General features: G+C 49.6%; 7 protein-coding genes across 7 annotated transcripts; 3 read left to right on the forward strand and 4 right to left on the reverse strand.

The window, feature by feature from the left end:
• Nucleotides 1-1,219: 1,219 nt before the first annotated feature.
• LAJ45_05855 (uncharacterized protein) lies at nucleotides 1,220-4,030 on the forward strand (the record flags this gene model as incomplete). Its single annotated transcript, XM_046115424.1, has 4 exons — nucleotides 1,220-1,510; nucleotides 1,566-1,778; nucleotides 1,835-2,339; nucleotides 2,394-4,030. 4 exons carry the CDS (start codon nucleotides 1,220-1,222, stop codon nucleotides 4,028-4,030), a joined length of 2,646 nt encoding a protein of 881 aa, XP_045971473.1.
• Nucleotides 4,031-5,322: 1,292 nt separating this feature from the next.
• Nucleotides 5,323-8,517, reverse strand: LAJ45_05856 (uncharacterized protein; the record flags this gene model as incomplete). The annotated part of the gene is made up of 1 exon (XM_046115425.1): nucleotides 5,323-8,517. The coding sequence occupies one exon, from the start codon at nucleotides 8,515-8,517 to the stop codon at nucleotides 5,323-5,325; it is 3,195 nt and encodes a 1,064-aa protein (XP_045971474.1).
• A 2,180-nt stretch (nucleotides 8,518-10,697) lies between these two features.
• LAJ45_05857 (uncharacterized protein) lies at nucleotides 10,698-11,647 on the reverse strand (the record flags this gene model as incomplete). The annotated part of the gene is made up of 2 exons (XM_046115426.1): nucleotides 10,698-11,059; nucleotides 11,116-11,647. The coding sequence occupies 2 exons, from the start codon at nucleotides 11,645-11,647 to the stop codon at nucleotides 10,698-10,700; spliced, it is 894 nt and encodes a 297-aa protein (XP_045971475.1).
• A 1,908-nt stretch (nucleotides 11,648-13,555) lies between these two features.
• Nucleotides 13,556-14,295, forward strand: LAJ45_05858 (uncharacterized protein; the record flags this gene model as incomplete). The annotated part of the gene is made up of 2 exons (XM_046115427.1): nucleotides 13,556-13,599; nucleotides 13,689-14,295. The coding sequence occupies 2 exons, from the start codon at nucleotides 13,556-13,558 to the stop codon at nucleotides 14,293-14,295; spliced, it is 651 nt and encodes a 216-aa protein (XP_045971476.1).
• A 1,234-nt stretch (nucleotides 14,296-15,529) lies between these two features.
• On the reverse strand, nucleotides 15,530-17,010 carry LAJ45_05859 (uncharacterized protein; the record flags this gene model as incomplete). Its single annotated transcript, XM_046115428.1, has 3 exons — nucleotides 15,530-16,324; nucleotides 16,378-16,593; nucleotides 16,681-17,010. 3 exons carry the CDS (start codon nucleotides 17,008-17,010, stop codon nucleotides 15,530-15,532), a joined length of 1,341 nt encoding a protein of 446 aa, XP_045971477.1.
• A 2,775-nt stretch (nucleotides 17,011-19,785) lies between these two features.
• LAJ45_05860 (uncharacterized protein) lies at nucleotides 19,786-23,655 on the forward strand (the record flags this gene model as incomplete). Its single annotated transcript, XM_046115429.1, has 4 exons — nucleotides 19,786-21,179; nucleotides 22,424-22,561; nucleotides 22,612-23,486; nucleotides 23,588-23,655. 4 exons carry the CDS (start codon nucleotides 19,786-19,788, stop codon nucleotides 23,653-23,655), a joined length of 2,475 nt encoding a protein of 824 aa, XP_045971478.1.
• Nucleotides 23,656-26,259: 2,604 nt separating this feature from the next.
• Nucleotides 26,260-27,392, reverse strand: LAJ45_05861 (uncharacterized protein; the record flags this gene model as incomplete). The annotated part of the gene is made up of 2 exons (XM_046115430.1): nucleotides 26,260-27,054; nucleotides 27,120-27,392. The coding sequence occupies 2 exons, from the start codon at nucleotides 27,390-27,392 to the stop codon at nucleotides 26,260-26,262; spliced, it is 1,068 nt and encodes a 355-aa protein (XP_045971479.1).
• Between the last annotated feature and the right edge of the window lie 368 nt (nucleotides 27,393-27,760).

Here is a 27,760-nt window from a genome sequence, read left to right on the forward strand (position 1 = left end):
TGCGTGATGATGGGCCAATGTGAGTCTTCTATGAATCTTCTTTCTCGAATCAGTTCAATTGCCGGGAGGTAGGTAAATAAGATTGGCTAGAAGCATTGAAAACATTCGTTATCTAGGCAGAGTCAGATTTCTCTCTCAAATGATCCCGCAATAGAGAAATAGAACCTACGAAAGGCAGTGAATGGTCATGATTCTGTATGAAGGAGCCTGATGGATCTTGATGGAAATTTCTTGCCTACACGCTCAGTTTACACCACTTGCTGCCATCTTTTTAACCTCTCTCCTGTGTGCACCACAGAAATAACTTTTGTACGGTCCGCATCTTGTGTCTTCGAGATTACCTGGATCTCTAGCTAGCTATGTATTCTTTGTCTCTCTTCGAATTGTGTTCCCTTATCTGTAGGTAACGAGATAAACCCTTGCGAGATGCACTGCCGGTAGTCTACCCGGGAGAAGAACACAAATCTACATGGGTATGCCTGTAGGTATCCGCCAGAACTGGTACTAGAGGCGTGCATGTACCTACTCTAGGGAATTCATCATACTCTACACGGTCTATTCCTATCAATCTGAAGGACGGAAACACTAACATTACATACGAGTACTTACTTAGTCTACAGAGTTACCAGAGTTTAAAAATAGCAAAAATATCCATTGTCAAAACGTATTTAGCCTAGTCCAAGTTCGCATAAACACAAGCTCAAGCCACTCCCATGCTGCAAGCTGCAAAGCCTGTAACGCAGTCGATCGGATAACTGATAACCTATTGGCAAAACAACCGTTATTACCGGCAGGCTCGCTCTCCAAAGGTTACATAAGAAGAGGGGAACCTTTATCGTATGCCTTTAGGGGTTTCGGCGCAGTATCTAGCCAATTAAATGGTGTCGAGTGATCTATCATGACGACTGTCTACGCAGCATTCCTTCAATCCTCTGTTTAAAAAAAGAAAAAAACGGCGCGCGGCCAAATGTTCATGTCTCAAGGATTATTTCTATACCGAAATTATATATTTCGATTTTTTTTCCATCCTACTGTGGCGAAGATCGCCCAGGATACCATGAGCGAATTGTTGTCCGAGCACTTGTATTGGTGTGTATGCACAGCTAAGGACACGCTGCAACATCTAGGTGGTGCATGGCCGAACTTGCGAGACCATGTTCAAAGACCATGACTTCTACATAGTCAATTGCTCGATACCACAAGTCATACTCGAGACGAAATGTCTTCCAACGTCTGTCAATTCGATCAATACAGACTTATCACAGAGTTTGGCGACGACTACTGCGAGCACATTCTAGATCTCGCTTCCGAGAAAAGTTCGTACAATCCCGATGCGCCGCAGGCTCAAAGGAAAGAAAGATGGAGCAAAGTAAGGATTCTTGGCAGAGGGGGGTTTGGGACTGTTTGGCTGGAAAAGAATGAAAGAGGTGCACTCAGGGCGGTAAAGCAAATAGCCAAGACGGAAACGTTCAATAAGGAAGAGTTACTGGCTTTAACAAGACTGAAAACGGTGGGCCCATCGGTGCATCTTATATCGTGCTATGCTGACAGACCCTATATAATAGCATCCACAATATTTCGTAGAGCTATTTGGATGGTTTGAGAATGAAGAAAATATCTATCTTGCTATGGAGTACATGAAACATGGAGATTTGAACAGTCTGATTCTCAAAGACTACTTGACTGAAATTCATGCAAAGACGATCACAATACAGGTACTCGAAGGTCTCAAGATCATGCATGAAAATGGGTTTTGTCATCGGGACCTCAAGCCACAGGTTAGATGCCTGCCTTCAGGTTCAAGCCTGCATAAAGCTAAAAGAAGAAAACGTAGAACATTCTCGTGGTCTCATTATCTCCTATGACCGTCAAGATAGGCGACTTTGGTGTTTCAAAACAAGTAAACGGCACAGACTTACGGACGATGGTCGGAACCCCGAACTATACAGCGCCCGAAGTTCTAGGTTATATATCTTCAGAAACCTCGTCTTACACAAATGCTGTTGATATTTGGTCCCTTGGTTGCCTGATTCATGCCATAATTACCAAGGAAACACCCTTTACAGACACACGTCAGCTCTTGAATTATGTTGTGGGCCAGGCCCCTTTCCCAGAAATGAGGATGCTTGATAATGGTACAAGCTCGACTGCAATCAAACTTATCGCTAGTCTCATGGTTGTACAGCCAGAGAAAAGATTGACAGCGGAACAGGCACTAGGTCACCCTTGGTTGTCGTTTGATATGGAGGTGGAGGAGGCGGATACATTATGGACAAATCTTTCAGATGATTCATTTATGTTAACGGCAGGGATAGGCCTGGGCATAATGATGCCAGATGGTAAGTTTGTCTCTGGATCTTTTCATGATATTTGACTAACGAGTTAACTTCAAGACCACGAAGACCAACCCCTCCATAACTGCCCAACCCCATATTGTGCAATCAAACATGGAAATGCAATCGCCCTGAGAATACACCTCCAAGAATATAGTGTTGATGTCAACGCAAAACAGCGAGGCGACACCACCCTATTACATATGATTGCCGAAAGTGGTGATGAAGATATGATGAGGCTTTTTCTAGAATATGGGGTGAACACTAATACGAGAGATGGAGATGGGAGGACTGCACTTGACTTGTCGATTGAGAAGGGGAATAAGGAGATTGTGAGGCTACTTCTGAAAGGTGGGGCAAGTGCAGCGGAGAAGGACTGTTTTGGAAAGTCAGCTCTTCATCATGTGTTAGATCACGCACATTTGAATGGGCAATGGTACAGTGAGGAAGTTGTAAAACTGCTATTGGAATATGGCGCGGATGCAAAGGCGAACGATGCCCAAGGGAACACTGCACTCCACAAAGCAGCTGAAGAAGGATATGAGACGATAATACAACTACTTTTCACGTTCGGGGCATCAATAACGAAAAACAATTCGGGATGTACAGCATTGCACATGGCGGCCTCCTCGGGACATACAAATATTGTGAAGATGATTCTTGAAAAAGGTGCAGATATAATGGATAAAAGTAATTCCGGATGTACGGCGCTTCATCAGGCGACTGATTCCGACTTTGCGCACAAGGACACCGTGGAGTTTCTCCTAGGAAGGGGAGTAGCTATCATGGCCAAGAATGACCTTCATATGACAGCGCTCGACAACGCAGTCCGGAAAGGAGATCAAGATATTGTGGAACTCCTCCTTGACAATGGGGCTGAAATTGTAACAATAGAAGGTGCCGGATTTAATGCACTTCATGCGGCAGCCCAAATGCAGCACGAAGGCATTGCAAAGCTGCTTGTGGCAAACGGGCCAAAAGCGTACCCTATGATGAAGAATGAGAAGGGCGAAACAGCACTCGACGTTGCTGCTCAGCTAGGATGTGAATCTGTAGTGAAGATCTTGCTCGAGAGTGTCCCTGAAATCATCGCAAAGACTGCTACCACATCGCGAGCAACAGCCCTACACTTAGCCGTCAGCAACGGGCACGAACAAATTGTGAGATTACTTCTTGATAGTGGAGCAAATATCATGGCAAAAGACGGAGATGGATCCACGGCACTTCACCTCGCAGTAGCAAATGGCGATAAACCCATTGTAGAACTGCTAATTCAAAACGGTGCCAACACAAAGGAAAAAAACTCAATGGGAAAGGAGCCACTAAAGGTGGCAATCGAGAACGGCTACACAGATATACAAGTGGTGTTAGGAAAGGAATCAGGTGTCAGCAATGTTCATGCATTGATACTTCTTCTCTTTGGGGTAGGCCTTTTCTTTGGCGATACACATGGAGCCCAGTTAGCGGGTAGTGTTTTTGGCTCGATTTTAGCGATCAGTATTTTTCGATATTTCTTTTCTGAATCACTTTTTTGGATTCTCGGTGTTTTGGGTCTAGGACTTTTCTTTGGTGGCGCACATGGGTCTGATATGGCGGTTGGCCTCGTGATTGTTATGCTTTATGGCAGTTGGGTCGTTCGGAGTCTGCTTTTCGAACGGGTGAAGGAGCAGGAGCTTAGTACAACAGGATCTGGGTAGATGAGTTTTCGCTTCTTGGGATTTGTTTATAGTTAAATTATAAAAGTTTATTTCTTTACGTATCATGTACAGGGACCTTTATTCTCGGAAGTAAATATCGTTAATTTGGTTATCAAAATAGCACATGAAAAAAAGATTATTTAGATCTGTGAGTTGAGTTACCACGATAGGACGATTCTTTTACGCTTAGAACACTAGAATATCTACCGTCCTTCTTTAAAGAGGTAAATGGGTTGGTGATTGGTGTGGTATTATGGCAGGTCACATAACATCTTTGCTCCTCAATCGAAGGTTTACTCCTGATCGAAACCGTAACGCGAGAATTACAAGTACATACCCATCCACAAACACTTACAGACTATTACTGGTAAATAGTAACATCACCTATGTCACATTCAAAGTTACAAATATTCACTCTTGATAGGTACCGATGACAATTTGATCATGGGTTATCACTCGTGAAAATCTAGATGTGAACTTCATGATACGAGTATTTAACATGCTAAACCAAGCTGGGTACTATGGTCCCAATGCGTCAAAGCAGGTGGTAACATCTAGCTAAAGAAACAACTATAAAGCCATGGAGGTTTCGCATCTCTGTGATATATACAACTCTCTCACTGTTATCTTGGGTTCCGATCAATTCACGTTCAGATATCCTCATATAACCTCGAGATCTTGCGGGCCAGAACGCTCACTCGTCATGCCACCTCTTGAACCTCGCCTCCAGCTGGCTTTATGGTACTCTGGCAAGTAATATTATTTTTCTCCTTGAGATGATGGCCAAGGCCGAGTACCGCTCTTGAGGTTATGACCACAGCTAGTTGCGGTGACATGTACGCTAAACCGAAAATGGCCACAGCCAAGGCGAGTGATATCGTGTGCCTGTATCCGTACACGTATTGGTTGATTGATTACTAGCTTCACTACATCTGCACTCATAGAATAAACACCGTCACCACTGGAAGATGGAGGTTACATGTTCAAGAATCTTGCAGACTACTATAATGATGTATGTACCTTTTTTACACGCAAGAATCCACCATCTGTCCCCCCCTCGTCCCAGAAATAACAAAGCACAAAAAGCCCCCCAACCCCGGATTTTTAAAATTAAATAACCCTTACGAAAAAGACAAGAGGAAAGAGAAAAAAAGAAGAGAGAAAAAAAAGCCCCAGAATGCTAATACCAATATGAAGAAATGAATTGATTGCTGGCCGGCCTGCCAGCACAGCCAGAAAGGAAAAAAAAAGAAAGGGGGGCTCAGTCCCTCTAATAAGGCTTTCTAGCAGGACTAACTCCCTCTACTCCCCCTGCTCCCGACTCTTCTACCATTAAAAACCCACTGCTCTACCTCCTCCCTCTTCTCTCCTTCATCCTGGCCTGTCGTGTCAACGGGGGACCCAACCGCGGACGCATAGCTTGAGTCTGCTGTGGAAGCTTTCTGGTGTGGTTGTTGGGCTTGGGTCTGTACTTGCATTCCGTTCTGTTGATAGAATTCGTTGTTGGCCGCTGGGGAGCTGTTTTGCATTTGCATTTGCATCTGCATCTGCATCTGCATTATCTGCCTCCCCTGCATCATCAGCAGCTGTTGCTCATCAAACGAGCCCTTTGTCGGAAGCATCGCGTTCGCGCCTGGGTGTGCTAGACCCGGCGGCGGCGATGAAAGCCCAGGCGGCGGCGAAAGTCCAGGTGGCGGCGAAAGTCCAGGTGGCGGCGAAAGGCCAGGTGGAAGAGGCAGGCCAGGTGGGGGGGATAATCCGGGTGGGGGAGATAGGCCCGGTGGTAATGATAATCCTGGTGATGACGGATAACCCAAACCGGGCGGCGGTGACAAGCCCGGTGGCGGGGTCAACCCTGGAGGGTAGCTCATGAAGCTCCCAGGACTTGCTAATGGGCTTCCCGGGAGTACCCCAGGACCCACGCCCCCTCCGTTAACACCTGGGCTTCCTGCCGCACCGCCCATAGCTCCCCATCCTGGTGGTGGTGCAACTGGACTATTTCCCCCGCCAGTCCCAGCAAGGCTGCTCTTGAGGCTCCCATTGCTCCCGCCCCACGCACTTCTTCTCACTTTCATCAAAGCGTCTAAACTCCCATCTCCACCGCCTGTCTCTTCACCACCACCGCCAAAAGAAAGTGCACTCAGCGGCCGCTGAGCGCCAAGTCCTTTCCATCCCTCCACAGGGAAGACTGCACTGTTCCTCCATGAGCTTTCGCTGCGCTCACTTATCGGTGTTAGCGACGGTCTTCTTAGCAATGGAGGCCGCTGTAGAATCTCGCCTCCAGGCGGCCCAAAGTAGCCGCCATATGCTCCTGTCTCCGATGTATCGGAGGCGGATGACGGCGGCGCCGGATAGAAACCAAATTCTTGCCCGTAAAACTCGGTGTCGTACGCTAGTGCCTCTGCATTGGCTGCGGCGACCATAGTTTCGTCGTCTTCCTCGTACTCGTCAGAGTAATACCCACTCTGAGATTCGCCTCGTGAGTAGGAATAAGGATTGTAGTCACTTTCGTAGCCATTGAGAGGATCGTTTAGACCTTCTTCCTCTTCAGCAAGACGCTGTTGCTCCTTCTGGTATGCATGGAGGGACTGTGTCAAGGTGGAAAGCGCAAGAGGGCAGCCGTTTCCGTCGAGCATTGTGCCGTCTGGCGCATAGAATTGGGCATGTTCTTGGGTAAAGCCAAGGCCGCCTCCAATCGGGTTGATAAAGGGGGGGAAAGAACGATTATCCGTGCCGGAACCACCGCCGTTGGTGGCGGAACCATGAGTACCGCTCATGCTACCATCCTCAACCATCATAGCCCCACCGCTGGAGACACCAACTGTTGATAAAGAAAGCCTCTGGTCTTCAGATAGTAGAGGGTTTGAAGCGCCGAGAGGTGTAGCCAGGGCAGTATCAGGTGCCGTTACATACTGACTTATGTCTTGCGGGGTTGGATCCATGATGATTCCGTCATCAAAATACATATCATCCTCATCTTCATATCCCGCGATTCCGTTGTCACCATTTCCATCTCCGTCCTCAAGATAGTCGAGATCGGAGTCATCATCAAGGTCGTAGCCTCGTGGGTTGGCAATACGCTTCCGCAGTGGGACCTCAGCACCAGTGTATGGAACTACCGCACCTGGGTTTGGGTCCATTGTCGGGAGTTCTTCTTCTACGTCTGTTTCTGTGTATTCTCCCTCGGGTGCCGCAGTGGAGCTGTGCTGCGAAGACTCATCTCCTCCGTTGATGGCAAGTCCAATGGACATTGGGTGAAAGCCAATAGACATAGGCTGTAACGCCATGACCAAGCCATCATCATCGTCGTCCTCATCACTTCCCTCATATTCATCCCCTTCTCCAAACATTCCTTCGTTTGCGCGCTCAAAGCCATCATCGTCCTCGCCGTCCATATCTATATCATCCATATCCATTTCAGCGTCTGAATCGTCGGGATCAAAATCAGGAGCTGTCCGTGGGATGAGCGAGAGGTTATCATTTGACTGTGTTGTTGATTCCCCTGCAGCGCTACTACCCTCAAAGGAGAAGCGGGAAGAATTGTTGATCAAATGATGCGGGAGTGAGAGGGGGTGATCGAATAAAGTAACTCTTGGACGCCCATCCGGTGGTGAATGAAGCTCGCCTTCATTATCAGACTCCTCTTCTGGCGCTGTCTCGACTATTGGCGGTACTGGGACTGCAGCTTCCTTTACCGAAATTGGAGGTGAAAGCGAAAGATCCTTTGGCGGAGTTGGAGGCGGTGGAGGGGCTTTCATTGGCGGTGACGGGGGCGACGTCATTGGCGCCCTCTGTGGCCCTACATCCGATAATGACCTCTGTTGCTCCTGCGCCTTCTCCTTATTCGAAATTATATCTCCCTCGACCCCCTTCTCATCCTCAAAATGTTCCTTGAAACCTTGACCATTCCTATCCTTAACAACCTCAACCTTCACCAACTCCTTTCCCCCAGTCTCCTGCCTATTCACTGGAACCATTCCACCCCGCCTTGAACCTGACGACCAATCAGGATGCCGTGTCCCGTATATAATCCCGGGATCAAAGTCATCTGGCAAGTCGCGCGCCATCTTCTGCTGCTTCTCAATCGTAGACTGAGAGCTCCGCCGGCGCGAGAGAAGCGACATAGGATTGAGGAGCGTTAGCTTCCTTTTATCCTTTGGCGCTTGCGGTGATGATGCATTCTGCTGTTTCCGCTCCTTGTCAGCAGACTTTCGTGACTTTTTTGGTGAACGGGCGGGCTCGGTCGAGGTGCGGCTCAGAGGGGTAGGTTCGGGGGCGGTTGGGGTGGTGGTTGTGGTGGTGGGGGTGAGCCACGTGTCTGGTGAGCCGAGGCTAGGTGAACCGCTACCAATGTTGAGCGGAGGAAGGATTTCTGGTGAGGGAGTATGCGGCGGAGGGGTGGTGGATGGCTTGCTATGTGTAGATTTTGATGATTGCTCATTGCTGGACCGACGATGATGACGGAGTAGATGTAGGCGGGGCATCATTATCTGTTAGGTATGTACTGCAGGGAAACTTCGGATAGGTGATAGTTGACGTATTCGAGCGCACGAAGAGAGCTTCTGGAGTCAATAGTCAGAGCTCACACAAGATGATGTCTGAGGTCCGAGTGATGTTACCGAGCGCCTGGCTAAGCTTTGACTAGGAGTAGTGGGCCTTGCACGACTAACTGCTGACGATGGTATGTAGTAGATACCTCACCTTTAACAGTCAATCTTGAAGGAAGAGGGGTTGGTAGTTGGGGGCTGACTGAATGACGATGTCGGTTGTAAGCGGTAATGAAGAAGAAGTTGGGGGGGTGTGTGAGGTAAGGAGTTGTCTCCTCGATCTCCAAAACGTTCCAGAAGAAGGAAGGAAGGAAGGCGCAGCCTGTACGATGTATGCAATGATGGGTGGTCACTTGTGGATTCTAATTTGCTGGGGGGGGGGGGGGGGGTAGAATGTAGGATTTTCTCTGGTATGTAGAAGAGTAGAGTGCAGTGCTTTCTCTGCTGTGCCTTTTTCTTTGCATAAGGTGCACGTTGTAGGTACTCCACACTCCGCCCTATCCCTACCCTAGAGTACACTAGCTAGAGAGAGAGAGCACGGTACGTACACTCTTCCACCCTGGTCTCTACTTCCTCCCCTCATTTAAACTCACAAATACGCGATATTGTTTCAAACAGCATCATCCCCCAATCAAATGAACGAATGGTGCAATGCGACACCGCACCGACAGACCTGGATATCGCCACTTGTCGTGCTCGAGATCAGCCTTCAGCATTGAAGAAGAGAAGGTGGGTTATGGATGAATGACGTTGACAGGGGTGGCAGACTATCAGAGCTATGCCTATTTTGGCCTCCATTACCAGGTTAAAGCTGCGCTATAAATAGATGTGGGCTGAGTTGGTGTGTGTGGGGTGTGGACTCAAATATACCGTGATGGAAGGTAATTGCGGGTCTCACTTCATAAGTTATCACTCTGTATAAAATTTCTTGAATCAAATAATCCAAACGGTTGATAATTGATTCTTATATATATCCAAGATGTATTTTGACTTCAAAAATACCAAAGAAAGGATTTATCACCCATAAATTAGATGCTTTGGGAAGGGTATAAAGCCAATGTGTAGGACGTCGCTAACTACAGGTAGGTACATCATTGTCAATATACAGGCAACTTTAGTTCTCGAGATCTCCTCGATTCTAGATCTTTTCATGGGAAGCTCGCGGCCATGATTAGTTGTAGCTTTCTATTTGAAAGTTCATTTCATTATATTGGACCAGTGTGATTGGGTTCTAGGATATGCCCTTGTTTCCCACTCGATCCTTCAACCCTACATCTATCTATATCAACTGCTCAATTAATCAACTCTAGCTAGTATAGTCTGTATAAAATATACGTCGGCTTGCAGCTTATATACACTCCCAGTTTGGTACTCGCTTTGAGGTCAAGTCGCTAGCTATCTGTAGACAGCGTAGGTATCTGCTGTATGCGACTGAAAAAAAAACTAATACCGTTAACGTTTTCTAGACAAATATTTTGACTCGTGCAATCTCGAGGTATAGTTGGCCGAACTGTCGACTCCGCTTGAGACGAAGACTTCGAGAACCCCCGTCTGCTCACCCCACACCCCGCCTCAGCCTTCTAGCTAGGTATATCATCATGTTGTGACACATGCCATCTAGAAAGATGGCCACCTATATACCAGGACAAGTGGGATATGTGGTGGAAATGTAGTCGGAAGGCGGGTGAAAATTACAGGTGGTCAGTGTTAAGTAATGGATATATAATATATAGTTTAGGTTTGGCTACTTCTCATGTTCACTATCCCACCATCGTCATAATCACATCGGTTTGTCACTACCAGTAATTCGTCGAGAACGTGAATACAAATGGCTATATAAGCAGCTAACACCGTCCAATGCGGCACCAATATAATACTGGATGTGGGCGTAAGTACATATGGAGGTTTCTAACTATTTTTATGATTAGTATAAGATATTTCTAACCACTTCTGCTTTGATGTAGGCCAGGCAGTATTATAGCCGTGTATTGGTACAAACATTTACACTAGGAGCTCCCGAGGATCAACAAGTGACACGAAAGTCTGGATACGAGACTACTAAGAGCCCCCTATATAAACATATTACCATGTATATGGTTTTAAACTACAACATCTCCTTATTACTTCATGAACGCCTTCAGCTCTAGACCCGGTACTCCATCCTCCGGTTCCATCACTTTGGCCACTTCACGAATCATCTCATTGAACCACAAATCCACACATTCCTGATGCCCGGTAAGCGATCCCCGGATCATCTCCAAGCTTTTTGATAAATGTCCGACGCAGAATATCTCATACGGGCTTTGCGGCGGCGGAAATATACCGATTTTTGAGTAGCAGTGTATAATAGATCCTAGGAGTGTAGCGTCGCAGCCTTGCGACCTATTACACTTCCTTCCAGGAGACTGATACTGGAGGCGGGCGGTCTCGGCGATGTCGAGAACCTTATCCATGGCGGCGAGGCGGGCGGCGTTGACTGCGGCTATATATGATTTGTCAGTAGTATTAGGGTGGAATGGTGTAACGTCTACCACAAACCCATGATTCTATCCGGAAGCGGTTCAAACATTCCCTTATCACCATAACAGGGCTCCAACCATGTAATCTCCATCGACGTATACGATTTGAATTCAGATGCCTGTCCAAACACATACATCAAGAATATCTCCCGTTGCCAGCCTCCCCCGTCACATGAGCCACACTCTGGTAATACAACTCTATTCAGCCATATATATCGCCATGGTCCCAATGACTTGGCCAGGTCGTACTTATCCGCGACGACCGCGATTTCGAGCAGCTCATGGAAGTGCATCTTCACCGTGACGAGGTCATGTTTGTAGTGTAGCACGTTGCAGATGTTCTCCAGAGCCTCCGGCGCGTCTTCCAATAAGTCAATTGTGATTGGAGCGGGAGCTGTGGCTAGCGAGTTGCCCTCGCGGAAGTGCGGGGAGAACATGGCGGCGAAGACGGGTGAGGCGACGGAGAGGATTTTGGAGGAAACGAGGAGGGAAAACCCCTTGGAAGATGTGTTGATAACCACATCGCCCTGGGGGTCAACACATTTTAGCATTTTCAGCTTATACACGGTCAGTATACGTATATAAAGCTCGTGAATGAGGAGAGCGGTGGAGGGTTGGTGAAGAAGAAGGAGGGGATGGCCAGCGAGACGAGAGTCCTATTAAAGCGCAGCATCACCTTAATTCGATTCGCTTGAGGGGAAATGGTTTTCCTAGATAGGTGTAGCGAATCAAAACAAATTTCTTGGATGAGCTTAATCCGTTGCTCTCATTATTACTCAGGCAACATAGCAACTCTTCAGCGGGCACTCGAAAAGCACCAACATCCATCATCCATCCGACATCAATCTAGCATTCAACTCTGGTCAATTCACGCAATAACCTATCCCGATTCCATATATCTTCTTACAAGCTACAGGCCATGTACCGTACTCTTGATATCAGAAAAATATTTCGTGCCGGTGTACGTTTTCCAAGTCATATGTCACCATGTTGCAATTTGCAGGATGATGCAGAGCGAACAGTTCCTTTTTTTTCGACCATCATTTCCACAACATATGCAATATTTGCGAAGTAATTTCTTACATCTGCAGTATTTGCGAAGTAATTTCCTACATCTACAGTATTTGCGAAGGTAATTTCCTACATCTACAGTATTTGCGAAGGTAATTTCCAATATTTGCGGTCATTTCCAATATTTGCGAAGCTAATTTCCATTTGTGGCTAAGTACCGGCTCGGTAGCCCAAGCAAGTCCCACAAACGGAAACCAGGTAGTTGTAGATTGGCCACTAAGGGCATAGCGTGGCAACAGGGATGCCTTTCCATAGATTAGTAGATGGAGATACATGATCGATAGTAGAACCAGACAATTGAAGAACTAATAAACGAGTAGGTAGGCGCCGCATATTGTGTGACCCAGGTCCACATCAACAAAATAATGAGACTTCAGGTCCTACAAGCCAACAGATGTTCCCGTTCAAGCATAGATGGTCCCGTTCAAAATATCTAGAGTAGCTAGCTAGATCTAGATCTAGATGTTACATCTGCAGCTACAGCTGAAGGTCTAGAATCTGGAATACGCTTGAATTCAGCGTTCCGGTCCGGGCTCGCCTACCGAAATCCCTTGGCAGCCCCAAGGAGCTTGTGGTACCCCGGGGGTGCCGATGGCTCTACATCTATACTATTGCAACGTCGACGGTGAGAGGGGGAATGTACTGCATCTCGAGCTCGGCGACTAACTAGTATAGTAGTGGGTTTTGCAGAAGGGTAGACTGGTACGATCATGATCAATGTATATATAATCGAGCCAGGTCGACGGTTGCACAGGGTAATAAATAGGGAAGCATTATCATTGGATACCTCTCGCTAACCCCTCTGCTTTGTTACTACATGTAGCAATATATATATTGGGTTGCGATTGGGGCCAGTTGTACGACGGCACCGGTTGTAATACCGTCATGCGATGGAAGAGGTTGGATCGAGTGCGGTGTGGTGTTCGAGTGCACTGTTCAGGTACCGTAGCTGTCTGTGTTTGAATTCTCCGGCATTGGTGGGGGCGGACGGGCTGGCACGGCATATCGTGAAGTGAGTTGCGGTGGGGAATGATCGCGAGATCGCTTACTGGATTGAGGGTATCGAGGCTGGGGGCTGATATGGTATGGTGCGGCGCGGTGTATACGATAGGGTTGTGGCAATAGTCTAGTGGGGGTAAGTAATCATTTAATTTATATATTTTTTTTACTGAATGGGTTTTTTCAGTAGTACAGTACTGAGTGTGTAGTTAGTGGAGACTGTACGTACTGGTTAATTCGAATTTGTAGTGTAGTACTCGGGGTGGAGAAGGCCTCGAGGAGGACTATAAAGGCTTCGTGATATCTCCTCTTGGAAGAAGGAACTATCACATCGACAAGCTACAAATCTCGAGACTCATCGATCTTTCAGTATATCAATTATTGCAATCATGAAGCTCTCTGTTATTTCTGGTGTTTTTGCGCTTCTCTGCAGGTATGACTTCTACTCTTTCATCAGTTAGCTGTCTATAAAGTCAGTGAATTAGCTAGTGAGTTAGCCAGTTAACACATATAACCCACCAGCATCGTGCATGCCGAAGCAGAGCCTGAGGCCAACCCCGACCCGCAAAGAGTCTCCCTCAGTCTCGCCACTCTCAACCCCTCCCTCGCAACCCTCATCACCCTCATTACCGTCAAGCCCACCAGCACCAGCACCACCATCGCCACCCCAACCTCCACCTGCACCAACATCACCAGCGTCATCTACAAGACTGCCACCATCTACGTGACCCTCCCCGCCAGCACCGTCACCAACACCACCACCGTCATCATCCCGGCCACAACTGTCACAAACACAACCACCCTGACCCTCCCGCCCGTCACCAACTACACCACATACACACTGCCCCCCGTCACGGTCAGCAACACCACTACGCTCACGGTGACAACGAAGGTGCCCTGCCCAAGCACTACGACGAACCCCTGCCCGGACCCATGTGTGGTCACGAAGACCGTCGATGATTGTGTGATTGATAGAACCTGCTCGCAGACGATCGCTACGGAGACGGTGGGATGCTCGACAACTAGTTGTCCTGTGGCCAGCTGTACGAGCTACCAGGTAGTTACGACTTGTTTGACGTGCCCGCCGTTGGGAACGACCACGGTGAAGTGTAGTAGCACTGCTATCTAGGGTGGCCGAGTGATCAGTGAAGAGAGCTAAGAAAGGAGAAGAGAGAGAATAGTAGAGAGAAAGTGTTTGTAGAGATTGAGATGTAGTGAGAAAAATTGAATGTAGTTGTTTGTCGTAAATATGTTGAATTATTTCTGGCTGCGCGGTTTTCGTGGCTCGCGAAGTTGGTTTCACCCATGAGTGATATGTCATGATCGGGCTACATTGTGCCAAAATGTGGATTAAATATTGCCAAGCTACATGATTATAGCCAGAAACCGCCGGTAACACATGGCGTGTGCGGATAAAGCTGTGCGTATGGTGGCATGACATGACATTGTGTACAAGAGGGTGCCTAGTGGGTTCGTGGTAGCGTGTGATTTTAGGGTTAGGTGTCCCCCTAGCCCGCTCTGTTTTCACTCCCTTAAGTATTACTTCCCGCACTCTGACAGTTGTGTGGGCGAGTGTGGTCTAAGGGTAGACGCCTCGTCATAGAGGAACACCGAGTGGGTTGAGTCCCCATGGCCATCAGTAGGCCATGGGGGAGTGAGATGCTGTGGCTCTATATTGGTAACGAGAAGTGGAGCTGCTAGTAGGGCCCATAGCCCCGTGGAGGTATATAGCCACACCATCACTTTTTGTAAATTTCTTTTCAAAATTTATTAATGGCAGCTTGATTATCAGCTCGCTCATGACTTGGGTCTCCCTCTTCCGAAACTCTTTTAGACCATATGTTCCTTTATAGTGTAGTTGATTACACACTACTTGAATTGAGAGGTCAAATGGTCATTGGGTCAAAGGACAGGTCACAGCGAGTATTGTATCCTCATTGACTGGCTCGTGTATTCCGCTATTTCTTCTGTGTCTTGATTTCTTTCTTGCTTTCTTCTTTCTTCTTCTTCTTCTAGATCTTCTTCCTCCCCCTCCCCCTCTTTCCCCTCAATCCGTCGGCACAATGCTATCATTCGAGCTGGCTTTACTTTCATGGACTGAGCGTGAGCTTCTCCCCCGTGATTCACGTATGTAGGACCCGAAATTAATCTATACTGAACACCAAAACGCCCAATGAAGCGATATATCATTAATATCATCAAAGTTCCCCTCTTTAAATTTGTGGGAAGTTAACTAAACAAACTTTTTATATACACCAGACCTACCTACATATAATTATTACTTTTAAAGTCCCCGAATATCTACAATAATCAAAACCCATTAACACACACTCCAACCCAACGACGTGTTAGTAGCCAGCATTCTACATATCCACAAATCTCCTCTCTCTCGCATACCTCTGCTGCATAACCCCCGTCCGATTAACCCCAAACTTGTTAAACCTCTCCCTCGCCGCATACCTCTTTCTAAACATCTCACTCCCCCTATGCAGCACCACCTCCATCTCCCTCCCATCTCTCTCTTCCCCCTCTTCCTCCTCTCGGACTACATCACTACCCTCTGAATCCGACACCTCCGCCACCGCCGTTTCATCTCTGGCGACTCCATACGGCTCCAGCCTCGGATCATGCAACCACTCATGCCCCAAAGCCTTCTCCGCAGAGATCCGTGACCGTGGATTCGCAACTAGCACGGCCTCCACAAACGCGATCCCCGCACTACTGATCCCTGCCGTCTCTAGCGGCCCTCGGGGGAAAGAGGATTTGCCGCTGCAGTAGTTTGCAAATAGCGCCATATCCATCTCTGGATACTCCACCGTCTCCTCCTGGTTCTCGAAGCGGGAGTCCATCTCGATCCCTGACTCGGGGTCTTCGTCCTCCGAGTCTGAATCAGAGTCGGAGTCGGGAGAGGCGCACTGGAGAAAGGGAAGCTGTGTGGTGAGGATTTCATGTGTCAGGATACCGAGCGACCAGATGTCGACGAGATTGGTGTAGGTGCGCCGGTTGCGTGACGGGCGTATGAAGCCCTGCAGCTCAGGGGCGATGTAATGGGAGGTGCCGCAGGCGGTGCGGAGGGAGGTGGCATTGTGGTCGTGTTTAGAGAGGCCAAAGTTGGCGATTTTGACGGTAATGGGGTTGGTATAAGCTACTAGGATGTTCTATGGGAGTAGTTAGTATGGCTGGTTTGTCGGGGGAGGGGGAAGGGAGAGACCTTGGATTTAATGTCCCGGTGGCAGATGTTTTGGTCGTGGAGGGCTATGAGGCCTTTTAGTACTTGGGAGACAATGGCTTTTGCTTGTGGCCTAGCGGAGGGGCCGGCTTTTTTGAGATATTGGCTGAGGTCGCCATGGCGCATGTATTCCATTGCGAAGTAGACATAGTTACTCCTATCGTCATACCATCCTCGAAAGTCTACAAATGACGGGTTCTAACAATATCTCCCTTTAGCTCCCTCTCCCTCTTTCTCGGCCGAACCCCCAAACACAATTAAACACAGCAGCATATGGACTCTCACGTTCTTCAACTGCGCCAAGATCTTCAGCTCCCTGGACCAGTCCAGGTTCTGGCCGGTATAGCGTATCCGCTTGACCGCCCGCAGGTCCACATCGGGCACCCGCTCCACCTCCACCTCCGCCTCCGCGCCCGCCTCCCCCAACAACTCCGGTGTGTGGTCGGCGCGCACCTTCTGCTCGAGCCAGACGTCGCCGAAGGCGCCGGCGCCGATCATTTTTACGCGGGCCCACAGCTGCTCGTGTGTGCCGGAGCGCGAGTGGATGGTGAGGTTGTTGTGGAAGGTTGTGGGCAGCTTGAGGTCTTCGACGGATTGTAAGGTTTCTGTCGCCATGGTTGTGGTTTAATTTGAGTATGGAGATATGATTGATGTATTGGAGGTGGTGGGAAGAGATGGGATGATGTAGTGGGAGGAGGACAGGTTTCATATTACCCCCCTCCTCCCAAACGGCCGGCTATCAATTATGCATGGCTACGGCGGAGTAGAAGGGATGAGTGAAATTAAGGGTTTGGGGGTGGTTTGGGGGTTGGGCTGGCGGTGAGGCATGTCAAGGGTGCGGATTAATACTGCAGTGGTGACGGGCATGGAATAAGCTTTCCCCCCTGAAGAGTGTATTGTCTGTATGCCCTAACTAAATAACTCTGCAGGTTATGCGCATATGAAGAAGGTACGTTGTGGCAGTGCTGGCTGCTACTCTAGAGTGATACTGTATCACGTAGTGTTGCACAAGGATGGGGGTTAAGGTCGAGGTTAATAGTCGTGATTGTGTATTTTTAGAAGCTAGCTTGGAATGCTGCGGGTCATTGTGGTGCCATCATCCGTTTGAGTGTGCAGCGAAATCATTTGTAGGTCTGTAGGTACATAGATGCTAGAGACGTTTGTTCTACTGCATACAAACTCACTCGGACGTTGTACCTACGCTGGCTGGCGGGTGCGGGCACAGCAGGTGTCTGGCTGGCTGCATGTTGCCGGTTTGGGTTAGCTTGACTGGTTGGGCTGGTTGGGCTGCTTCATCGATTATCATCCGTTGCACTGCGAGTGAGAGTGCGTGTTTGGCGGGCTGCGCGGGGGGGGAAGGTTATGTGGGTTGCTTGTATAATAATTGTATTTTTTCTAGGCCCTTTTTGAAGCAAATATTCTTGTAGTTAATACTTCATATGCTTGTTTGTTGTGCCCCCAATTCGGTTGGCCTCGTTCACCGGGGAGGTTTAACCGGACATAGCAAACATAACGTACACCCTCTGGATCTCTTCATCATCGCGACTCACGACTCGCGATTCGCGACTCATAGATACATAAGCACATGTATCGCTGCTGCTGCTGTGGTGGTACATGTACATACATGTACGTATACGGCCGGTGTACTTACGTATGCTGCTGTAGCAGCCCTCGGGCCTGTGTGTCACAGCGGGGAAACGATACTAAGGAAGAGCGAGAGATGGAGGGGGGCCCTGGATGAAACGTCAACGTCGATCGGCCGCGGGGGGCAGTATTAGGGTACGTATACCTACCCCGGGATTTTGTAAAAGCCTCTCGGTGATCGGTCATGCCACTGGGTACGGTGAGTCTTGGTTGTTTGTGTGTATGTTGGGTTGGACGGTGGGTGGAGATGGGGTTGGTGGGGGGTGTTGAGGTATGCGTAAGCTGGATGTTAATGTGCTTGTGTGTGGCCTTGAGCTTGGGATATGCTGTGGTTAGTACTAGTAGATATGGTAATTTGGCGTTTTTGTGAGTGGAGCTGCTCCTCTTGTAGTAAGAGCAGGCTTGTATAGGTCCACGAAGCTTGACGAGGACATGGAACAGATATTGGTATCTTTATAAGGCGGCTGTTCTTTAGTAAGTATCCTTATAGAGAGATTCGGATGTACTCCAAGTTGGTATAGAGAGTTCAGCTGGAGGAGAATTAGATATAATGAAGAACTTGTCTGTGCATATCTGGTTTGTAGCTGTGGTACTGCTGCTGGGTTTGGCGTTGGATACCCTAGAGCTGCAGCCATCATACAGCCTAGAGCTAATAAAGCTTAAAACACCCAAACCCCTCTCTCTCAAAGTTCATCCAATTGGGATTGTTAATGAGCTGGACTAATGATAGCACGTGTTGAGATAAATTATGTAGCCATGGTTGCTGATAGTAGACTGTTAGCTATAGCTCCATGGCCACTGCGTCGCACAACCAGTGCACTCGATCATGAACCAAGCTGTCTGATCTGCGTACGTAGGAGCTCCAATGCAAGTGGTCTTAGTAACGTAACGGTGTCCACAGCCGAGCTAGACGTGTCATCTCCATGTGTATAAGCTGATAGGCTTTCTTTCTTTCTTTCTTTCTTTCTTTCATTCCTCCTCCTCCTTCGTAACAGAACCGTTCATCCGATCAACTGAGAATATCGACTTGCATTCTATATCTGAGCTCTCTCTGTCCGCCTGGGAGTCAGTCGGCATACGCGCGTAGAGCAGTGCAAACTTGTCCGAAGCTGCTGGAGAAGTTAGTGATGTCCTAGGTCAGTCCTGTTGGTCGGGCCGCCAGAGAAAGGTATCGTCCATCTTAAGCTCCAAGCTCAATGCGTAATATTGCTAGATTGCGGCTCTGCAGAATTGACGCTGGGCAGATCAAGTAACTACTGTAGGGATTGTTACTCCCGTCCGGGTAACGGGGTTGTGCTCATTGTGTCATCCCCAGAACCCGCAGGCTCTGGCGGAGGGAGGTCTCTCACGGGAGACAGCCAGTCAGTCCATCCATCTACGATCCCCCCCCCCCCACACACAAGACTCTATGCTCAATACTCAATACTCCACACACCACACACTCTCACTCGCTCACACGCTGAAGACAGGACCCCTCCTCTGCTCTGCTCTGCTCTCCAGCTGCTAACGTCTCTGCTTCTACATATTTTTCTTCTTCTTCTCACACTGCATCTTCAAAATACCCACACCATTACTGTGAATGAATTACTAATATTTTTTTTCCCTTTTCCCCCCCAAAGCCTTCCCGGGTCTACAATTACCCCCCCCCCCTTCTTCAAGAACACCACTATAGCAGCAGCAGCAGCAGCAATATCACTAGCAGCAGCAACAGTACAAGGCCCGCCACACACCCTAGACAGTTCACCAATGGCATCCAAAGCAGCACCACCCCCCGTGCCTGGCCCCTCAACGCCCCTCCTCCCATCCAGCAGTGCCCGCCGTCAACCCATGCGACAAGCCCGCACCAACCCCGTGCGAAAAACCGCCGCGCACCCCAAACTCGGCGGCGGAAGTGGCAGCAACATTAATGGCAGTGGCAGCCGTCTCACCAACGGCACCAACCCACACGCAGGCCACCCCACACCCTCCACCCAGCCTCCGGCAAAGTTCTACCCCGCCCTCACAGCGTTCACAGATGCCGTCGACGCTCTCCCGTCCGAAACGATCCGCCACTTTACGCTCCTGCGCGAGGTGGACGCGAAGGCGTACGGGCCCGAGGCCGTCCTGCGCTCGCTCATCACGGCCGCGCAGGAGCTCCCGGCCCCCGACGACCCCTACGAGTTTGATCCAGCGCTGGAGGCAATGAAGCAGCTCGACGAGCTCCAGCGACGGCGGGACGAGCTCACCACGCCCGCCGAGGCCATGCTCCTGCATGAGCTTGAAGCCACCCAGGCGGCTGAGATCACGGCGGGGGCCAAGACGATCCTGGGCCATGCTGAGACGCGGCGGTCGCGATGTCTCCAGATGCGGACGCAGATCTCGGAGATCCTTGTGACGCTGGACGAGAAGATTCATGTCATAACGACGGCGTACGAGGCGCTGCAGAAGCATCTCCAGCGGATCGATCACGCGTATAGCTATGTGCAGCACGAGATCCCGGATTTGTATCGGCTGGGCAGCACGGAGCACTGGGCCTACAAGGAGCCGGTTAAGAAGGGGACAGCGGCGGCACAGGCTCGGGCGGCCGAGCGCGCGCAGAGGGAGGCAGAGGAGAGGCATCATGCTGCGCAGCAGCAGAGGGAGTTGGAGACGTCAAATACGCGCTCGGAAACTAGACGGGAGGCACTACTACGGCAGAAGGCGGCGGCAGCCCAGCAACAACAGGCGGCAGCGGCAGCAGCGGCAGCAGCATCGGCTCATGAGGAGGATGAGCAGGCCCCAAGAGACCAGAACCACCACGCTCAGCCGACAAAGAAGTTGCACGGAAACTCAAAAATACGGAAGGAACAGGAGGCCCTGGCATCGGCAAAGCGGATGGCCGAGCACCAATCGGCGAACGGGGGTGGTGGGCTCATACCGGCTGCTGCTGCAGCTGCAGCAGCCGCAGCCGCTACAGCGACTACACCGCTTGTTCCGCCGCAGCAGAAGAGACGAAAGACGACGAATACGACAAAGGAGACGCCGACGGCGGAGAAGGTGTCGGCACCGGGGACGGCGACAAAGGGCGCGGTCAGCCCGAGGGCGGGCACGCCGGCGAGTACGACAAGCAAGAGGGGAGGGAAGTCGGGATCTGGGGCGGGAGCGGGTAGAGGGGGACGAAGGTAAATTCTCCCCAGTCTCATTTTTGAACTCTTGTTTCATTTTTTTTCTTTCTTTTTCTTGGGGTCTTTCTTTTTTTTTTTTTTTACCATGTTTCCTTTTATCTTTTTGTTTATCTTCATGGATTCAAGCACTTTTATTTTTGGGGCAATTTTCTCTCTCTCCCTTCTCCTTTCATCTGTTTGGTCTGCGTCTGTACAAGTATTGTTCGGAGAAAAAGGCGTAACTGTAATATTTTCTCGGTGTCATGTGGGGGCGGGGTTGGGGAATTTGGGGGGGCTTTATATTCTGGAGAAGTTTTGATATCTCTTATTTTTTATCTTTTTATCATACTATTGCACAGTTTTTGCTGCTTTGTCATTAGCCATGGGCAAGGTTGGAGGGGTTGGGGGGGTCAGGAGTATGTATTTTTTTCTTTCTCCCAGTTTGTCTATCAGGCCATGCGTCTATCGCGCGTGAGCCTTGTTTTTTTTTTTTTTTTTCTTTCTTGTTTTCTTGCTGCTGCTGCTGCTTGTACAATTAGATGGGGATGTGGGCTACTTTAATAGGTTTTTTAGGGGCCACCTCCTTCCAAAGAAAAGGGACACCCACCCATCCATCCATCCATCCACCCACCGCGCCGCACGGACAAAAAAAGCCGCCGGGTGTTTTTCAGTCCCTGCGTTGCTGCTGCAGCTGTCCGTGTGGTGGGGAGGGATGATGAAGGGAGGGAGGGAAGGGTGGGAAGGGGGGGGAGAAGAACGCCCTTTATTGTTTTTGTGCCGCATATCCCTTCCTTTTTTTTTTCTTTCCTTTTTTCTTTTTTGTTTTCTTTCTATGTCGTTCTTTTACCCCTTTTTTGTGTTCTTTTTTGCACATTCCCAGTGTCTGGCTGGTGTCTAGCGTTATTGGTGTTGTTGATATTGTTATCTATGGATTGTTGTTTATTAGGCGTTGTTGTTGCTTGTTGCTGTTCCCAGATTCTTTGCCTTGCCTCACTCCACTGCTTCTCTATTATCACTATCACTTCTCACTTCTCATTCCCCTGGCAACCCCGGCTTTGTTGACATTGAACTTTGTTGTTGTGACCTATCGATACCCCTGACTGTTTTTTCCTTTCTTTTTTCTAATCTCGCTTATGCGGCTCCTTCCGAGACACCGCCCCCCGAGGGCCCGGCACAGCGCTGCCCTGCCCTACCTACTGCCCTCGCTGCCCTGCACACCCTCCACTTCCATCAGAGCCCCCGTTCTAACTGCTTTCTCGCAGCAGGAACCCCGGCCCCGCCACGGCTACAAACACCGCGCCCGCACCCGCCACAACCACCACCACAACCGGCACACCCGCGCACCCCGCGCAGACACCAACCTCCGTCGCCGCATCCTCACCGCATCTGGGACCCCCGCAGTCGCCCCTCCACGTCCTCTTCCCGCCTATTAAAACCAAGAAGGAAAAAGACCCCACCCCCACCGCCGCCGCCGCCTCTACCACCGCAGCTGCCGCCGCAGAGGAAGGCACAATAGCACCACCCCCCCGGTCCCCGCGGCGAGGAGGAACAGCAAAGTCACAGGCCCCCCACCAGGCCCAGACGCATTCCGCGATGACCGCAACGACGTAGTCATGGGCGGCACCATCGCCGCCGCTGCAGACCCGCACCAGCACCCCCAGGCGCACGCGCCAAAAGCGTACACCACAGAAACAGCAGAGAAGCCAGCGGGCGGCAAGCGGCGAAAGGACCTACAGACGCACCACAGCATCACTGTCGCCAGCAGCAACCCCGACGAGATGCAAGGCGTCGAGATGGAGCACCCGCACCCCCACCCACACGGGCACGGGCACGGGCACGGGCATGGACACGGGCATGGACACGGCGGCCACGGCGGCCACGCACGAAAAGACTCCAGCGACCGCAAAGACGACAAGAAGCGCAAACGCCACGACGACGCCGCCTCCACCGTCTCCACCACCACCGCTACCACCACTACCGGCGCCTCCCACGACGCACCAGAAAAAGAGAAGCCGTCCACCACCACCAAATCGCACTCCAAGGCGCGTCCCTCCACCTCCGACAGCGGCGGGCCGAAGCGCGCACGTAAGCGCGCAGACTCGTCTGCCGCCGCTGTTGCTGCTATGAAGATTGAGGAGCCGGAGCCGGAGCCGGAGGACGATGCGGATGCGGAGGCGGACGCGGAGGACGATGAGGATGAGCCTGTATATTGTTACTGCCAGCAGGTGAGCTATGGGGAGATGGTGGCGTGTGATGGGGAGAGTTGTCCCCGGGAGTGGTTTCATCTGGATTGTGTGGGACTGCAGCAGGCGCCGAGGGGGAAGGGTATGTTTTTTTTCCTTTTCTTTTTTTCCCCTATCTTTTTTTTTTTGCTTTTGATGAGGTGAAGGAGGATGTGTGCTGACGAGTGGATTTGGGGGGTGTAGCGAAATGGTATTGTAATGAGTGTAAGGAGAATATGTTGCGTGTGAGGAGGACGGGGAGTAGGGCTTAGATTGGCTGTCTGTCAGTCGTGGCATGGATGGCTGGATGGATGGCTGGATATCGTGGATAGCGTAGCATATGGTATGGTATGATATGGTATGGTAGGATATGATAGGGTAGGATAGATCTTTTTTTTCAAAAACACACAAAAATGACGATTGTGGGTTTTTTTTCGCGGGATGGGAGCATGCAGTTGTAGCATAGCATACATGGGTCCTTTCTTTTTTTTCTTTATTTTCCTACATCTCCTACCTTTCCTCTCTTTTATTATGTTGGCTGTTGTGTTATCTTCAGCTGTTGTGTTATCCTTGGCTGTTTGTTACTTATTGCTTTGGCTTTTTATACTATCTCTCTCTGTGTCTGTCTCTCTCTCTCTCTGTGTTGTCTGCTCCTCTGTCGGTATCATCATTATTATCGTTATCATTATCATTACCATTATCATTATTGTACTTCTTAGGGTGGTTTCTCTTTCTTTCATTCTTTCTCTTTCATTCTTTCGATTCTACTTCTTCCTTCATGACCGTTCTAGCCCCTCTCTCCCTCCATTCATCATTGCGCTCGCTCATCTGTCTATCTCTGTCTACATATGTGTATTAGTCCTCCCCCCCCCCCCCCCCTTCCTTCTCTTCCCTCTCTCCCCTCTCCCCCCCCCCCCCCCCTCCATCCCCTCTTTTCTCCCCTGCCGCCGCCACAATTAACCCATTGCATGACCCCTTTCCGTTCCGTTCTGTTTCGTTTCATTTACTTCCTTCCTTTATTTGTTTGGAGCGTTTTACGTGTGTACGTGTGTTTGTGTGGATGTGGATAATAGAGCTGCATGGCCTGCATGAATTGGGAGCGAAGTATGAGTTTTTGTGTTTGTGTGTTTATGTGTTTGTGGTGTGTTTGTGGTGTGTTTGTGTTTGTGTGTGTTTGTGTTTGGTGTGTTCTTCATGGGGCGTCACTCGGTGTAGATGTAGATGTACAGTAGGTAGTGGGTATATAGCTAGAGTGAGTGATGCAGTGGTTGATTGTCTACATGTGCTTAAGTGCTACAAATATAAGCCACAGAATTGAAATCGAGACTTGGCAAAGTTGATAACTTAACACTACATGTAGTGTAAGAGGGATATTCAGGAATGCGTGCGTGAGGTTAAATCCACTATACCGTCCGATTCAAACCAAGGTCGTTTTCTTGAGCAGTGTTATCTGCAGACTGGGAAGACTCAATCTAGAGGAAGGATTCGTTCAAATATCAACTTACTCGTAGATAGCACTAGTACATATCGTTAAGGTTAAAATCAAAGTACATGTAGTTGTCGCCGGTTCTTCACGATCGCTGTTTGATCATTTCACTGTAATTAACTCCAGCATTTATAGATCATAGACGATGAAGAAAAAGGGGGGGGGGGGGGGATGAAGGGTGAGGGGGGCTCGGCTGCAATGTAGAATAAAACCGGCAGAGAAACAGAAAACTACTTCCCTTTAATTCCTCGGTCTAGCTAAAGACCCCAAAACCAACAGCGGCTATATTCTTGCGGGAGGAGATGCGAGATGTGAGATGAGCAAGGATATTCAGGAAGTGAGGAAGAGGAATTAACGGTGTGTTTATATAGCTGTTAGATGATATTATAGTGTTGGCCCTTCCGCTTTGTGGGTACGGTATCCACCGATCCATTCAGAAAGACGGGTTGTATATAAAGGTTGTAGACACCGTATTCTGTGAGATGTGGCATATACTTGTACGCATCTGTAATCTTTCAAGTGAAGCCCCTCTTCCCTCTTCCCCCTCCGTCTACATTCTTCTTTTTCATCTTCACCTGCTACATAACGGTTAATATTTGGCTACATGTACTTGTAGTCAAATAACACATCCCCAATGCTAAATACAACGCACGCAGTGTGGCCGACGAGACGAGCCGAGCCCAAAGCTCGAGCAGCCACGAGCGGCCACCCTCACGAGTCGAGTTTGCTCGAGCTCCTTCCACTGCTCGGCTTGAAAAGGCTTGAGCCCTGGGGATGTTATTTTAACCATGCTAAAAATGCGGATAATATCCTTGGTATGTAATTGATTTTACGAAATGTGAGAGTAGGAAACCCTAACCCTGGGGGCATCAGTTCCAGTGGAGAGATCGATATATATCTAGAATGACTTCAAGGGCAAATATCTGAGAACACTGAAAAGCTCGAGTATTTACAAGTCGAATCGAGACGAGCTGATTCGAGCTTTTCCTCTTGCTCGTCTCGAGCTAGCTCGTCGACCACACTAAACGTATGTTTCGCTTCTAACCATCTCATTCTAATAATCCACTTAAATTCTCGCAATCAGGGCTCACACCTCTATCGATGAAATAATACTGAATAGGAACCCGAACTGACCGAAACTTGAAGAGGTACATGCCTACACCAGAATCTATTCAGTCACCTGTTATCACTCGGCTCATTTATATACCCGAATCTTGATGCTCGCCTCGGACTTTTGAACGTACTTTATACTCGATGTCACTCATCTATTGTAAGAAATATGCCCCCATCAAGCTCATCAATACATTTAGTTAGTCCCCCCCTGTCAATTGCCGCCTAAACTATAGTAACTTTAAAAAAACCTAAAAAACCTGCCGCACAATCATTTCCCTCACTGACTACATGTCACCCACGGCACCTCATCGTCCGCCAACTCCGCACACGTCAAATACGCCATCTCTTCCCCCCGTCTCAAGTTATTCTTTACCAGCCTTCTTGCAATCTCTCTAATCCTCTCCACTATTCTCGCCGAGCTGTTCACCACCGCATCTACATTCGCCCGAGTCGAGTACCTCTCCACATCATACGCCGAGATATCAAACCTACAATTCACAATCATTCTAAACAGCGCTCCCTCACTTCCCTCTCCACCATGCAGCTCCAAGCATGACGCCAACCGCTCTCTCAGCACCGCAACCGCAACCTTATAATGATCACTCTCCCTCTCACCCGCCGCGCCACCACTCCCAATACACTGCAGACTCTTCACCGCGGTCATAGACACCGCCGTGAGACGACTACATTCCGCCTTCACCAGCGCCACCACACTCTCTGGGACACTCCGGTCCTTACACCAGCGCATAAGGCCCTCGTGCCGGCCGCACAGCTTCCCCACAACGTGGATAAACGCCTCTCTAAACACCCGCACCGACTTGACGCGGTACCCCAGCACGAGGTATGCTGTCGGGGCCTCGCGGATCTGCGCATCAATGTGTGGCCACTCGAGGAGGCGGGCGCGGATGCTGTCTGCTATGGAGTCGAGGGCCTCGAGGCTCGCGGCGAGGGCGACGACGGCGGTGCATTCGGGAAGGGTGGTAAGTGGGGAGTGCTGGCGGTAGAAGAAGGCGAAGAGTGTGCGGAAGGCCGCGCAGTGCTTCTCTTGGATCTCGCGGCTTGGAGGTACCGGCTACAGAGAAAAGATCTGCTATTCAGCACTAGCTAGGTTATATCAAACGCTGAAGGAGAACTTACGCCCAGGTCATGCTCCCCACTCGTAATCTGCAAACTCGGATTCCCATCACCATCATAATCGACGCCATAATAAAATCGATACTGCCTCGCGATCGCCCCACCGATGGGCTGCGCGTCCTGTCTGCCTAGACATATATGCGCCGCGAAACGTCTCGACACGCTCTTCAAGACCCCCGAATGGAGATAAAACACCTGGAGTGGTATCGTGACAAGCACATCCGGGGCATCGCTGCCGTTGTTGCGAAACGTACCATTGCACTCTGCATGCGACATTGATGTGGCGGCGAGTGGCAGTGGTAGGGGAAGGAGAGAGGAAGAGGCGGGGGCGGGGGGGGGGTGTATATAATGCAGTGGGAGGAGAGCCTACGGGGTTCTTGATCATTGACACCTCCGTTCTAGCTGCAAGATAATCATTTCCAGGTTCCAACATGTTCTGGCTCCAGCTCGATTTCTGGATTACTTACCTACTACAGATATCCATACTACTATTACTACTACTACTGCTACTACTACTGCTACTACTATTACTACTACTACTGCTACTACTACTGCTACTACTACTGCTACTACTACTACTGACTACTGCCATCATCCCAGTTCCAGACACCCCTTCAATCCTCTATCCATGACCTCGAATCCCC

This window comes from Morchella importuna (genome assembly GCF_003444635.1).
Source record: "Morchella importuna strain M04M26 chromosome Unknown Morimp01GS016, whole genome shotgun sequence".
In the NCBI taxonomy this organism is placed as follows: Eukaryota; Fungi; Ascomycota; class Pezizomycetes; order Pezizales; family Morchellaceae; genus Morchella; species Morchella importuna.